The sequence below is a fragment of the Carya illinoinensis genome, chromosome 10 (assembly GCF_018687715.1).
Source record: "Carya illinoinensis cultivar Pawnee chromosome 10, C.illinoinensisPawnee_v1, whole genome shotgun sequence".
NCBI classification, from domain to species: Eukaryota; Viridiplantae; Streptophyta; class Magnoliopsida; order Fagales; family Juglandaceae; genus Carya; species Carya illinoinensis.
The window spans coordinates 35,661,917-35,676,620 of record NC_056761.1 but is presented as its reverse complement, the minus strand read 5'-3'; the positions used below and the strand labels follow the sequence as shown (position 1 = coordinate 35,676,620).

The following is a 14,704-nucleotide window of genomic DNA, read 5'->3' as shown; positions in this document are numbered from 1 at the left end:
TCTATGGAGGGTAGGTATTGATTCTTTGCATACAAAATATTTACTTTGCAATAGAAAAATTACAGAAAATTCCAATTGTCTTTCGTGTCAAAGTGAAGAAGAAACTATCATGCATGCCTTAAGGAAATGCACGGGAGTTTATGATGTGTGGGCAAAAGCAGGAATTTCAGTACAAAAATGGGCATCAGTAGGGAATGATTTTATAGAGCTATGGGATAAATTAAGTCAAGCACTAGAAACTGTTTCTATCCTAAGAAGCATTTGGTATAGAAGAAATAGAGTAGTTTTTGAGAATGAATTCGAGAGTCCTACACAAGTGATTAAAACTACTATAGTAAGTTTGAACGAATACCAGGAAACACTGAATATGAAAGAAGGAAAGAAAAGTAGTGAAGGAAAAATAGGCGAAAAACAGAAATGGAAGAAACCAGAGGATGGTCCAGAGATGTTATGTACTGAATGATTGCTTGAATAATAAAATCAGTATGTTTATTAAAAAAAAAAAAAAAAGATATTGACCTATGAAAAATTATATTTCCAAATTCATAGGTAAGATACTGTGAAGGTTAGGTTGAAGTTGGATTTTCTTTGAAACTACATCACAAGCAAAATTAATACTCTTCAAAGGACCGATGCATAAGGATAGTGCATTTTAACTTCTTTTTCTATTTTGTTTAAAGATGCATAATGGTTTTATATTTATATAGACATGTTTTTAAAAAATAAAATATAGACATAACACTAGTAAGAAGTTACATTCTCAATTACCTAATGGTTTGTTTGGAAGTATGGAAAAGTAGTAATAATGTTTGAAAATTTTATATTTGATTTATGTTTAAAAATAAAATAAAATGAAATCAGATGAAAATCTTATATCTTATCCTATTTTTCAAACCTGTATAATTGAAATTGACTTAAGACAGGTTTAGATTTAGAGATAAGATAAGATGGTTTAGATGAAAGATGAAAATTAAATAAAATATTGTTATTATTATTTTAAAATTTGAAAATATTTAATTAGGATTTGAAACTGTTTATTATATTTTATAAAAAGATTTAAAAAAAAAAACTATAATAATAGAATTAGATGAAATGTTTTCGTAATCCAAACAATTTTCAATTTTGGACGAAAAACCTCTCACACCTTTCACACGGTAAAGCCGTGTCGAATCAAAATCCCGTGAATTCTATATTATTAATTATATGCGAATGCTTGAAATTCCAACCCCCATGAAACTTGAAAGCTCAAAACTTGAATTGAAATCCCAATCTTCCCTATAAGATATGCCTACGCTTTTTTGTGCGACTGGTTTTGTAAGAATGGAGGTAATCGGGTGAGCTTTTTGCTTGGAAAAATTCGCTGAGAGGAGATGAAGAATTTGGTAGGGAGGCCGGGGTCGTTGAGTGGGCTTGTATTGAGGCTAGGGCAATGTGCATTTGCTGCTGCGGCGATTGGGGTGATGGTTAGTGCTTATGGATTTAGTGGGTTCACTGCCTTCTGGTATTTCCTCTTCTCTTCGCCTCTGCTTTTTAGTCAATTTATTTAGTTCTGTTATTTTTTTGGTAAGGTTTTAATAAACCCACTTATCAAATGGGTAGGAGTGGGGGAGAAGAAGAAATGGTTTCCTTTTTTTGATCGTTTTTATTTATCATACATATCACTTGAGAAAACAGTCTCCTTTCAGTGTGGCCTCATGTTCTATCGGAACTGGTTGGGCTCAAGAACTGTAGTGAGCATATCTTTTTCCTGCAATTTTAGTTGTTTCTTGCTGGAAGGATAATGGATTACGCTCTACGATCCCATTTGAAATGTAAACTTGAATGTGTTCATTAATTCCATTTTATATGTAAACTTAATGTCTACGGTTTGTAGTCTGGGAAGAAAGGATTGAAAGAAATTAATGGAAAAGCTTGTTGATGCTTGAACGTGAAAAAGCTTGTTTTCCCTTTCAGTAATGATTTGTAGGCAAAACTTAGCATTTGTTACTTAAAACCGCAACTGGGTTTTTATGGGTGAAGCACCAATAAGGGACACCTAACCTTGTGTTCATAGAAAATTCCCCGTCCTTTAAAGGCAATCGGTCATGTACGCTGTCAAGGTGGGAGAATAAACTCAAACGCCTATTATGCTGCTCTCGATACCTCTTTGTATATTATACTGATTAGGGCTCACCGATATTAGGAGTGTGGCTTTTTGTTTCATAAATTTTGAGTCCTTGCTACTAATATGTTTGGCAGTTTCTGGAATTGTGAATCATGATACCATTGATGATTTTGAATACCTAATTTGGCATGTGTCCAGTGCCATTGTAAGTATGCCTACCTTTGAAGGCCATAGACTCATAAAGATGGTGATGTCAAATCCAACTTTGAATGTTTATGTCTTTTTTAGACATAATATGATAATACTATATGTTTGGCAGATTGAGGCGCATGGACTTTAACGGAACATGCCTTTTATTTTTGATAAATGAAGTCAGTGGATCTATCTGTGTAGCCAAAAAAAATCCTCTTCTTGTCGTTATTGTATTAGCTAGTTATGACACTGATACGATGCTTAATTTTTCCAATATACTAAAACGATATAACTACCCAAATTCTTGTAACAGCTTATTAATTCTTGCACATGTAGGTTTTGACAAGTGACAACGTGTCTATATGTCTTGTAAACAGTTGAAATGAGGGGTATGCTGAAGCATCTTCTCATCATACTGTCGGTAGACTACATGTTGGATATAAAATACTCCATAAATGATTGGATCATTGGAGTAGTGAGTAGATCTATAACACCTTTTTGCTAAGAAAGATTTAGATGAAGTATGAGAATGTACCGGACTAAATGAGACCAGTGCAATATGTACATGTCTCATGCAGGCATGCTGCTGTCCAGGCTTGTTAAACCTGTTAAATTTGTGATATTTGATTCTCAATTCATGCAAGGATTTTTATTATAATTCTCATTAATGCTACTTATAAAAAATAAAAAAATTCTTAGTGATATTTCTCTACAGAAACCAGTCTTTTGCAAACTTTTGACGGTGATATCTGTGCTTTTATTCAGCTATTTAATTGCATCAATGGGGCTTCAAGTTCTGTGGAGCCTTGGACTTGCATGTCTTGATATTTATGCTTTGACAAGAAAGAGGGATCTTCAAAATCCAGTCCTAGTGAGCCTGTTTGTTGTAGGCGATTGGGTATTCAACTTGTCTCTTAATTTCTCCACTGTTAATTTGTTCTTCCCACAAAGCAAGTATGAACATTATAAATCACATGCTTCCTAATTCCTATACATGTGTTTGGCAATCGTCATAGATCATATGTTGCTAATTGTTATATTAATCTGTCTTTCTGTGTTTTTAACATCCTGATTGTGGCCACTGCTGCCCAATCGACTGGTTAGCCATTTTTAAGGGCCACAGAAGCACTGCTTGAGGAATTTTGCATACAGCATCTCAAATTTTGTTAGCCTTCTCAGTTTAGGACAGCATATTAATGGACCATTGGTTATTCAATCTTCATGTGATTGTCATGTTTGACTCCTCATTATACATAAAAAAGAAAATTCTAAACTGAAATTATGCCAGCTGATCCAATACCCTCCAAGGCAACAGGGATGGTCATATCCTCTTTCGAACATTTTCTTATGGTATCCTCTTTCAAATTACTAACACGTTAAATGTGACTAGGAAGTCATGTGCATTGACGTGTGGTAACCTTATTAAATGTTGTTACATGTAATATAGTTGAGTCTGGACAAGTTTATTATCCTCATCTGCACATGAGCTCTCTGCCTCTTATAAGCTTTCAAGAAATTTCCAAGAATGGGATTTATGGTGAACAGAAAAGCCAAAAGCTTTATAGCTCCTTTTGTGTGTATACATTATCACTCACATATGTTACTGTTGAAATATGTTAATTGTCTCTCTGATCTCTCCTCTTGAAATTTGTTTCTGAAATGAATTCGATTGGGTGCTGAATTCATGTTCATTTAGGAATCAGAACGGCTACTTTTCTGTGTTTTCATTGCACTATACATGAAAATAAGTTTGCCCATAAAAAAAAATGTAATCACGAGCATAACAACTGTATAAAAATTTGCAGGTGACCGCTACTTTAACCCTTGCAGCTGCATGCTCATCAGCAGGGATTATAGTTCTCTATTCAAGAGACTTGGGTATCTGCAAGCATGATCCTCATATCCCGTGCGACAAATTCCGGATGTCTATAGCATTTGCTTTCATCACCTGGGCTTTTACCGCCATATCATCTCATGTGATGTTTTGGATTTTGTTAGCCTCAGTTTAGATGACTCAGGCCCTGCAGATCACACTTTTGCATTACACCTATTATTAATTTTTACTCCAATGCTCATGTTTTTCTAATTCACCTTAATTTTTGTGAAACTTTCAGGATCCATCCTCTTCAGTTGCCTCTATTGTTTAAATTACACATTCTTATCCCAGTATTAGTTTAAATTCCATCTTAACTCGTTTCTGTCTCTTGCACCCTAGTGGCATAACCTTCATCTCAACCTCTTTCAAGTGAATAGTCTATGAGTCTCCTCCAAATATAATCAAGCTTCACATCTTCGAGAAATTTCAGTCAGTCTAACCAGTTAAATCCGGAAAACAATTGGGACTTGCATTCCTCTGTTGTTGCAACGGACATCTATGAAGTAGGACGGTGCCAGCTATCATCCAAGGGCCTAAAATGTGCAGCCACATTCACACCTGGTATGCATATCTATTCTGATGTGAAACCTATTAGGTTCTTTCCAGCCACAGGTGTACAAAGTACCATTCATTGTCTAGCTTTTCAAAAAGTTCAACCTCTGCGATCAGGCATTTCTGCTTGGGCCTGCTTTGCTCCAACTTCCAGTCATATTATTGAGTTTCTGGGATCACTTGTATCATATGGTAGGCCTGACTTGGTTCTTTGCCTCTTATTTTTCTTTGCCTTTTCTCTTTTTTTTTTTTTTTTCTTTCTTTCTTTTTTTTTTTGCCTGCTATGAGTTGTATCTGTTTGCAGCATGCAAAATGTATGGATTGTCGATAAATTTGGATGAGGTCCGAACTCTGGACAAGGACAGGACTCATGTTTAATTGTGCGAGATTATTTGAAATTTGAAACCTCGATTTTGAGAAAGTTTTCAAGTTTTATTAGCAGGAAAAGGGAAAAAAGATCAACTAGATTTGCTCAATTTAATCGGTTTCTAGGCGTTCTAGTATTATGTTTTTGTCTGTGTATGTTTCTGGTTAACCAAAGAATTGTTAAAGTTCACAGGTATCTGTAGGAACATTCACATGTACCTCACCAATGTTTAGCAAAATTTTAACTGAAAAACAAAAATCGTGTTAGTCATTTACTTTTCCATAATGTCTTCATTTATCACTCTTAAGAATCATACAAAAAAGTCAAAAAAAAAAAAAACTTTTAAAAAGCCAGAAAATACGATAGTGGACAATTGAAAACAACCTCAAAAGTTTTATAAAATTATAAAATATTATTTAACAGAAACCATTTGAGAAAAGCAAGGAACAAAAATTCCCATAAGATTGATTACATTGAATTAAAATTCCAAGAAAACCCATTTCACACTTCCAAAAAGCAGACCAAACACACATCACAAGACGAAATATAGCAGTAAACACAAACGCATGGGCAATTGAAGGGTTTGAAGTGCCCCGAGTTCTGGAGTAAACAATAATTGCGTTGTCAGGCACTGTCTTCTGCACGACGTTCGCGCTACATTCGGACCAAGACCCGAACAAGAAATCCATGCCCTGAGCCGGAATGTGCTGTGCGTTCTTGAGCCATTGGTGCTAAAACTTGAGTTTAAGCTTGTTACGAGGCCTTGAATACTACGGTTGCAAGGAAAGGAGCAGAGGAGTTGGGCCCCGTTTCGATAAGCAGTTGGTATTATTTTAACATTTAAATACTAATCAAATACAAATATTTTTAATTTTTCTTTCATATTTTTTTATCTAATCATTACAATTTTTTCAAACTTTTATATAAAATACAAAAAATAATTTAATTTTTTTAAATTTTAAAATAAAAATTATACTAAAAAATTATACTCTAACAATATTTATAATATTTTTATTCAATTTTTTCTCTCATTTTTTAAAATTTAATAAAAATTTTAACTCAAAATTATTTCATTATTATTTACAAATCGTTTTATTACTATTCATAAATTTTTTATCTCATCTTATTTGACTATGCAAACGAGGCCTTAGTGAGGAGAGACACAGTGCAGAGTTTAAAAAGGGTTGAAAACCGAATCTTAGCAAATACAACTCACACAAAATTTGTTATAATTCTGATTGTAAAAGAAAGTTAGAAGAATGTCTATAGGGAAAATGGAGTGAATCTGTGATTGAATATGGAAGAAGATGTACTGAATTTTAAAAAAATAACAAAAGCAAAGAAAGAAAGAAAAAAAAAAAAAAACAAAGAAAGAAATATACTGCAGGAAATTAAAATGGTACGTAAAACAGAATGATAAAATGGTGTGCTTCCAGGTGCTATTAAACGATGCACTTCACTTTTCTCTAACACTGTGTGTTTTGCCTATTATTCCTTTGCCTTCTAAAATGACATTGTAGGACAAGAGCCCTTGACTTCAGTTCCCCTTCTTTGACTTCAAGTCTCCGACTTCACTCTTCCATCCCTAACTCTCCTTCATCCCATCTGCTCTTCCACAAGGCCATAACAAGCCTCCACAATTAGAGAACATTGCCCATAAGGGGGGTAGGTTTCTAGTAATTTCCATAGTAATTCCCAAGTATTATTTTCGGCGGTGGCTCCGATCCACTTTATGAGAACCTTTGTGATTGTGCAGTGGCCATGGCATTTGACTCTATGATCCATGATGCTTTCCTGTTTTGGTTGAAGCTCGCTGCTCGCATTAACTAGTAGGAGTGAAGAAAGTGGATGGATTTGCTCGCTGAGCTTCCCCTTAAGGCAGGAGATGTGAAACATCGGATGAATTCGAGTGGTAGGAGGTAAATCCAAACAGTAAGCCCCTGCAGCCAGCCTTTGAACCACTTGGAATGGTCCATAAAATCTTGGTGAAAGTTTGAGATTGTGACTTGGAGCCACTGATTTCTGCCGTTAGGGTTGAAGACAGAGGTAAACCCAATCTCATCCTAGAACTCCCTTTTAGTTCTCTTTTCATCTGCATAAGATTTCAGATGCTATTGAGTGAAGTGGAGATTTTCCTTTAGTAATTGTCTGGTCTATTCTCTATTTTGCTTAAATTGGTCCACTGCTTCATTTTTTACTGTGCTTGGGATATACGCAGTGAGTTTAGGAGGGGGACACCAATATAGGGCTTCAAAAGGAGAGACCTTTGTAGATGTATGGTAGGAGCTATTGTACCACCATTCCGCCATAGATAATCACTGAGTCCAACATTTTAGTTTAGCCCCTGCATAGCATTGGAGATAACACTCTAGGGTTTTATTTAGTGCCTCAGTTTGACCATCAGTTTGGGGATGGTAGGCCAAGCTATAGTTTAGGCCAAAATCCCTGTAATGTGAACAAGGAGTTCCAAAATGAACTCAGAAAAAGAGGGTCTTGATTCGAGAAGATGGCCCTAGGAAACCCATGCAACTTGAACGCCTGGTCCAAATTAACCTTAGCAACCCCAACAGCAGTGCAAGGGTGCGATAGAGTGATGAAATGCCCAAATTTTCTCAAGCAATCCATGACCATCAATATAACACTTGTCCCTTTGGACAAGGGCAATCCCTCAATAAAATCAAGTGATATCTCCCCCCAAGCCTATTCTGGAATTGGAATGGGCTGTAAGAGTGTAGCCAGATGTTAGTATCACACTTATTCACTTGGCAAATGTTACACTCCTTCACTAGCCTTTTAATATCCTTTTTCATGCCTTTCCAATAAAAATCCTACTTCGCCCTTTTATATGTCTTGAGATATCCCGAGTGACCAGCTTGGGGATTATCATGTATGTATTGGAGAACTTTCTACTTAAAGGGAGCCTTGGGGTGGATGAAAAACCTTTCCGAGTGACCAGCTAAAATTGCCTCTTGCAATTCAAAACCCTCATTCTTACATGAAAGAGCATCCACCACCTTGTTGTCCCTCGCCCTTTTATACTCAATCTTAAAATCATAGCCCATTAACTTAGTCAACCATTTCTGTTGAGCTACAATTCATACTTTCTACTCTAGCAAATACTTTAGAGCTTGTTGGTCTATTTTAGCAACAAAGGACTGCCTAAGAAGATTTTTCTGCCACTTTTGCATTGCCATGACCAAAGCTAGTAGCTCTTTCTCATATGTTGACAATGAGAGAGCCCGTCCCTCCAAAGTCTTGCTTAAAAAGGCAATAGGCTGCCTGGTTTGCATGAGTACTGCTTCTAACCCACTCAAACTTCCATCGCATTCAATTGTAAAAGGCTTAGTAAAATCCAGAAGCCTTAGGACTGGGAGTTGTGTCACAGCAGCCTTAAGTTGGTGGAAGGCTGTTTCTGCTGTTTCATGTTAAGGGAAAGCATTCTTTCTCAATAATTTCGTTAAAGGAGCATCAATGAGCCCATAGTTGCGAATAAACTTTCTGTAGTATTCGATTAAACCCAAGAAACCCTGTAAAGACTTGGTATTTGTTGAATTGACCAAACATTGAGGCTACCTTATTTGAATTGGCTTTTACCCCTTCGGTAGTTACTCTGTGGCCCAAATACTCGACCTCTCTCACCCCAAAACTGTATTTGAATAGTTTAGCGTAATGCTATTTTCCAACAGCACCTCTATAACCTGCCTAAGATTCCTCCCCCTTACTGTAGACTAGAATATCATTAAAAAAAACTAATACAAACTTCTTGAGAAATGGCTCAAATATGTCATTTATTAACCCCTAGAAAGTAGACGGGGCATTGGTGAGCCCAAAGGGCATCACTAAGAATTCATAGTGGCCCTCATGAGTTCAAAAAACAGTTTTGGGTATGTCTTCCAGCACAACTCTAATTTGGTGATAACCAGACCTAAGATCTAGTTTTGAAAAAACTATCGATCCATGCAACTCATCTACAAGCTCATCAATGACGGATATAGGAAATTTATCCTTAATCGTCTCTTGATTAAGGCCCTATAATTCATGCATAGGCGCCAACTACCATCCGCTTTGCGTACTAAAATTACCGGGGATGAAAATGGACAAGAACTCAGCCTTATTACTCCTATTTTCAACAAATCAGCCACAATCTTCTCAATCTCTAATTTTTTATAATAGTGATATCGATAAGGTTGGGTTGAGATGGGAGGGGTTGCCTCCTTGAGGACTATTTTTTGGTCATGTTGTCTTGCGAGGGGCAAAGTAGTGGGTTCTTCAAAAATCTAGCTAAATTCCTTAAGAAGGAGTTGCGTTTTTGGGTCTACTATTAGATGTTTGGTGGGTACTGGGGTTGTAATCAACAGTAAAAACAGCCCCTACCCTTACTGACACTGTGGAGCAAGGACTTCTTCCCACCCTCAAAAGTGTAGCTACTTAACTTCATACCCAACAACTGAATTGGTCTCTCATTCCAAGTAAACTTCATTGACAGTTAGAGAAATCCCAAATAAATAGCTAGGGCCTACGGTGACCAACCATTGGACTCCTAAAATAGCATCACAACCACCCAAGGGAAGTAGGTAATAAGATGGATAGAAAGAATTACCTTGAATTTTAGTGTTGACCTCCCTGCAAACTCTTTCACCATGGATGGTATCTCTATTGGCCACCTTGACTGATAGCCTTGCTGTGGGTTCTACACATAAATTGATTCTCCTGCTCATAGAGTGGTCAAAACAATTGTGGGTGCTCCCCTAATCCACCAAAATCACCAACTTCTCTCCCCAACCGTACCATGGATTCTCATAATGTTTGAAATAGGAGTTCCTGCAATAGTATTAATAGAAATCTTGGGTCCCCCTTTGACAGTGGTAACCCTATTCATTCCTCAAAATCCTTAGAGTCATAAAATACCTCATTTGATTTATCCCATTGACCCCTTCAGATCCTTGTAGTAGATACACCTTGGGAGTTTTACATACATGGTTGGGATGCCATTTCTCTTCATAATGATAACATAAGCAGCTTTTTTTTTTTTTTTTTTCTTTTTCATCCATCTGTGTAGAGAAAACCTTCTTGATAGGAGCTACTAGTTTATTGCCTCAGTTTAAACGTTCCCCAGAATAGCCCCCGTGGCCACCCTTGTTGTTAATAAATAACTCTTTTCCTTCCATGGTTTTATTGCTTTACTCATATTGACAAAATATTCTTCCTGTATTCTTGCAAGGCCAAATGCTGCGCTTAAGTTCACCAAATTCAACAGACGAAGTGTAAGACATATCTCGTCTTTGAGGCCACTAATGAAGCAACTCAGCTTGTGAGCGTCTGGGAGCCCTTTGAGCCTGTTTGAAAGGGCTTCAAACTCATCTTTATAAGCTGCTACTGATGAAGTTTGCTTTAGCTTTTTTAGAGCTTCTATGGGATCATTGTACGTTGTGGTTCTAAGATGTATTTGGAGTGCTTGAAGAAAGGTTGACCAACATGTAAACTGCCTCGTGTCCTCTACATCTCGGTACCAAATTAGTGCTTGTCCCTCCATGTGGTATGAAGCCATGAGTAACCTATGAGCTTGATGTGTTTGGTGAAAGTCAAAGTAGTGAGAGGCCTTAAATATCCACCTCTTTGGGTCTGAACCATCAAAATGTGGGAAATCCAGCTTGACCCCCCTCATTCCATGGCACTAATGGTCAAAGTTTTCTGGTTCCACATCTAGTTCTCGGTGAGGCCCCCTGTTCTAGTTAGCTACCATTGTGTGCAGCATATCATTTGTCTGGTTCTGTGTAGCAACCATAGCCCGCATCTGATCTCTCAGCTCCTGCATCCCTTGCTCATGTGACTCAACTTGCTTTGAATTGTCTCTTGTTGTTGTTTGGATCTATTGCCCTTAGCCATTAGGAACGGTGTCTCTAGATACCAATTGTTATGATTCTGATTATAAAAGAAAGGTAGAAGAATATATAGAGGAAAAATGAAGTGAATTTGTAATGAAATATAGAAGAATATGTATTGAATTTCACTGAATATTACTAAATAAATTGTAAGGATAGATGGGTTTTCAAGGAACCCTAGCCTTTAATGTTCTGACAAGCCAATACAAGATATTTGATGATGTGATTCTGCTACGTACCTCCCCTCACCTATATTCCCTCAGCTCACTGCTAACAACCTCTAACACAATATCGTAGCCGCTAAAATAAGAGAAAGCAAAGAAAGAAATAACAGAAAGCAAAGGAAGTAATACATTGAAGGAAATTAAAATGGTGCGTAGAACATAATGATAAAATGGTGCACTTCCAGGTGATATTAAACAGTGCACTTCACTATTCTCTAATGCTGTGCATTTTGCCTATTATTCCTCTGCCTTGTAAAACGACCCCGTAAGACAAAAGCCCTTGACTTCAGCTCCCCTTCTTCGAATTCAAGTCTCCAACTTCAATCTTCGATCCCTAGCTCTCCTTCATCCCATAAGCTCTTCCACAAGACCATAACAAAATCACGTGCCACATCATCGTGTTCATGCATTTCACGAATAGCAAAGATCTTGCGAACACTCATGAATAGCTGTATGATAAGCATTCAAATCGTGGGCATTGCCTGGAATTTCAAGAAGGCTTACCGGATAGTTGCTTAATTGCTTGTACGTGGATCTATCTCCTGACTTGTGTGATGATTTTTGTATTTTTACCTCATTCTGAGCTCCACTTCATGCCCTTATCATTGACAATTTTGGGAAATTCATAATTGCACAAGAACTTCATTAAAACCAATTTGTAAAGACATGTACAAGACGTTCAAATAAAAAAGGACAAATTTAAAAGTGTATATATATATACTATATTTGCTATCCCTAATTAGGAATTTAGGGGTGGACCCAAGTTAATGGTTGGGGACTAAAAAGTATAATGGTATATAAAAGTAATCATAAAATGTGCAAGTCTTGCACATTCTCTTTAAAAAAAAAAAAAAAAAAAATTAATGTCTGATTTTTTTTTTTCTTTTTATAGATATCAGATTTATTTACTTTTTTAAAAAAAAAAATGTGCGAGATTTGCATATCGTAAAAATGTAAATATCATTTTTTATACATATAAAGTATATCTAAGAATTAATTCTGCTGTCTCCATTTATTTTTTTAGGACCCAAACCAAGTATCCGTTCTAACCATATAAAATGTCTTTGTCGTGAAAAAGAAATTATTCATGTTAAAAAGCCTATATATGGCTTCATGCATGCATGAAGTTTTACGTACTAGCCCATAAATCATGCTGCTTTCTTCTCTTCTTCATTTGGATTTTAGTTTGCATGAACATAAACTATCAAAATTAATAAGTTAAGTTTTAAACTGACAAGTGATCTTGACAATATTCAGAAATACAAAATATTATTAATTTACTCAAAATCATTTAATTGTCAAATAGCTTGCGAAATGGACCAGACCAAAGGCTTAACTTGGAGACCCAGTTCCAATCTTGCGAAATCTTGTACCCGTACAATTTATACATGTCCGGAGGCCTATGGATGCTTACAAATAGATGGTTGGACAATATTGCAAGTTTAAAATAGATGGTTGGACAATATTGCAAGTTTAAATCAAATTACAAATGATCCTCCATCCGAGCCAACTTTATCTACAATTTTAATATAATTTGATGATGGAAATTATGGGGGGGGGCGGTGTTTCTACATGTTTCTAGGCCATGCTACAAGAAAATAAGCATTTTTAACAAGTTATTTATGATGAAAATGATTATTTATGACAAAATATGCTATTTTGATATGAAATAGTTAGTTTGAAATAATTGACCACAAATAATTATATAATTAATTAATTAATTAAGAACCTGCTCAATGAAAAGCTTGAAAATAAAGGAAAACGGAAGATAAGAAGAAAACGTCATCGATCCCACAGGACCAGACACCAAAGAAGGAAATAAGAAAAGCGAAAGAATAAAAAAAAGGGAAGAAAGCAACTGCAGCATTGAAATTACGTACAGTTAACAAAGGATATAGTCTTTTGTTCATGACTTATCCTTTTGTTCAGACATCACAATATTCCGTGATAATTACATTTTTTATTTTACACATTGGTAATTTCTTTTCCTTTCCATACTTCAAACAGACACAAGAAATCAAAGCGTAGGGACGTCCCTTTGGTTTGTCCAGACGCTAATCTATTACAAATCCAAGCCAGAAGCCATTAAAAGGTTCAGATTATTAAAAAAGAAAAAGAGATTAAACTTAATAGCAAACAAATCCTCTAGATATACTTATGATTACAGTCGATCCATGCACAAAATACTGTAAAAACCTGTACTTCCAACATGCCTTCAGCTTATTCTTCAGGCAAATCGCCATCTTCATGACGATCGATCGATGATCATGTTCATCATGTACTACTAATACCACTTGCCACTCGACGGGGAGCCAAACGACGAAGTGGGGACTGAACTCCAGACGACACTATGATTTGGGTAGTCGAAGGAGCCCTGGATGAAGAAGATGGAGAAGAGGTCGACGCAGAGAACCGATATTGGTGATCTGAAGAACAGAAAAGCTCTATATCAGACGTTTGAAAACGGCCAGAATCGCTGCCGGGAAGTCGCATGTAGGAAGCAGAGGGTGACTCATTGAACCAGTAAGACCCAAGAGCGCTAGGAATTTCTTTTTCGTGCTTGTACTGCATTATGGCCCTGTACACAAAGGGAATAAGACCCTCCATTTTTTATACTTCTACTGTTTCTGCAGAGAAAGAAGAAGAGATCAGAGATTTTTGGTTGGCTTAATTGGAAGGAGAAGAATTCGTGGAAATGGTTAATTTAAAAGAGGTCAGCAGGTAAATAAGGGGATATTGGAGTCCAGCTCTGCACTCCAAGCTGCTTCAGCAGACTTCAACGTATGCAAAACCGTGCACGAATACCTGGAGCGAATGCTAATCTGTAGATGAAAGCTCCATTCAAACTACAAAAATTGGATCGTGTACATCTCACCAAATCTCACTCTTATCCCCCCTTTTTTTTTATTACATTATTTTAATCTTTTTGTTTTAATTATTAGGAGCTGCAATTGGGTCTGGTTAATTATGGGATGTTTTAGCTTTTTTAACAAGATTAATTGGTCGGCACGTTTTTCTTTATAATCTCGTTGCTCAGATGAGAAATATATATATATATATATATATATATATATAAACCTAACATAGTAATCCTACGTATATAAAATTTTAAAATATGTAAATATTACGTAGTCGTTTTAAAAAATAAAATAAAATTTATTATTAAAAAATTAATTTTTATTTAACACAAATTTTATATTTATTTATTTTTTTTAAATAATTATATGACGCTTACGTATTCATAAATACAAATATCATTTCTTAATCTAATATGAAATATAATATCATTGGTGGCCAGCTTTCTACGCAAGATATAGATATATATAAATAATGGCATGAATAATATTATATTATTAATCTGAATTTATTTGTTGAATTTCTTTCTTCCAATGAAGCAAGAAACCAATTGGTTACAATTTCACTGTCAGGTAGGCTGTATAATTGGGTACTCATCTTAAAGGGCTGAAATAAATAGCATCCATCTCTTATTCCTAAAACGATTATAGT

The 14,704-nt window shown here is 35.9% G+C and overlaps 1 protein-coding gene and 1 long non-coding RNA gene across 2 annotated transcripts; both read left to right on the top strand.

Moving 5' to 3' along the window:
• Window positions 1-1,109: 1,109 nt before the first annotated feature.
• On the top strand, window positions 1,110-5,145 carry LOC122280066 (CASP-like protein 5B1). The gene is made up of 3 exons (XM_043091017.1): window positions 1,110-1,501; window positions 3,062-3,194; window positions 4,102-5,145. The coding sequence occupies exons 1-3, from the start codon at window positions 1,371-1,373 to the stop codon at window positions 4,303-4,305; spliced, it is 468 nt and encodes a 155-aa protein (XP_042946951.1). The 5' UTR covers window positions 1,110-1,370; the 3' UTR covers window positions 4,306-5,145.
• A 1,289-nt stretch (window positions 5,146-6,434) lies between these two features.
• LOC122279476 lies at window positions 6,435-11,177 on the top strand. The gene is made up of 2 exons (XR_006229614.1): window positions 6,435-7,137; window positions 10,313-11,177. It is a non-coding gene; the product is annotated as an uncharacterized LOC122279476 (long non-coding RNA).
• Window positions 11,178-14,704: the final 3,527 nt, after the last annotated feature.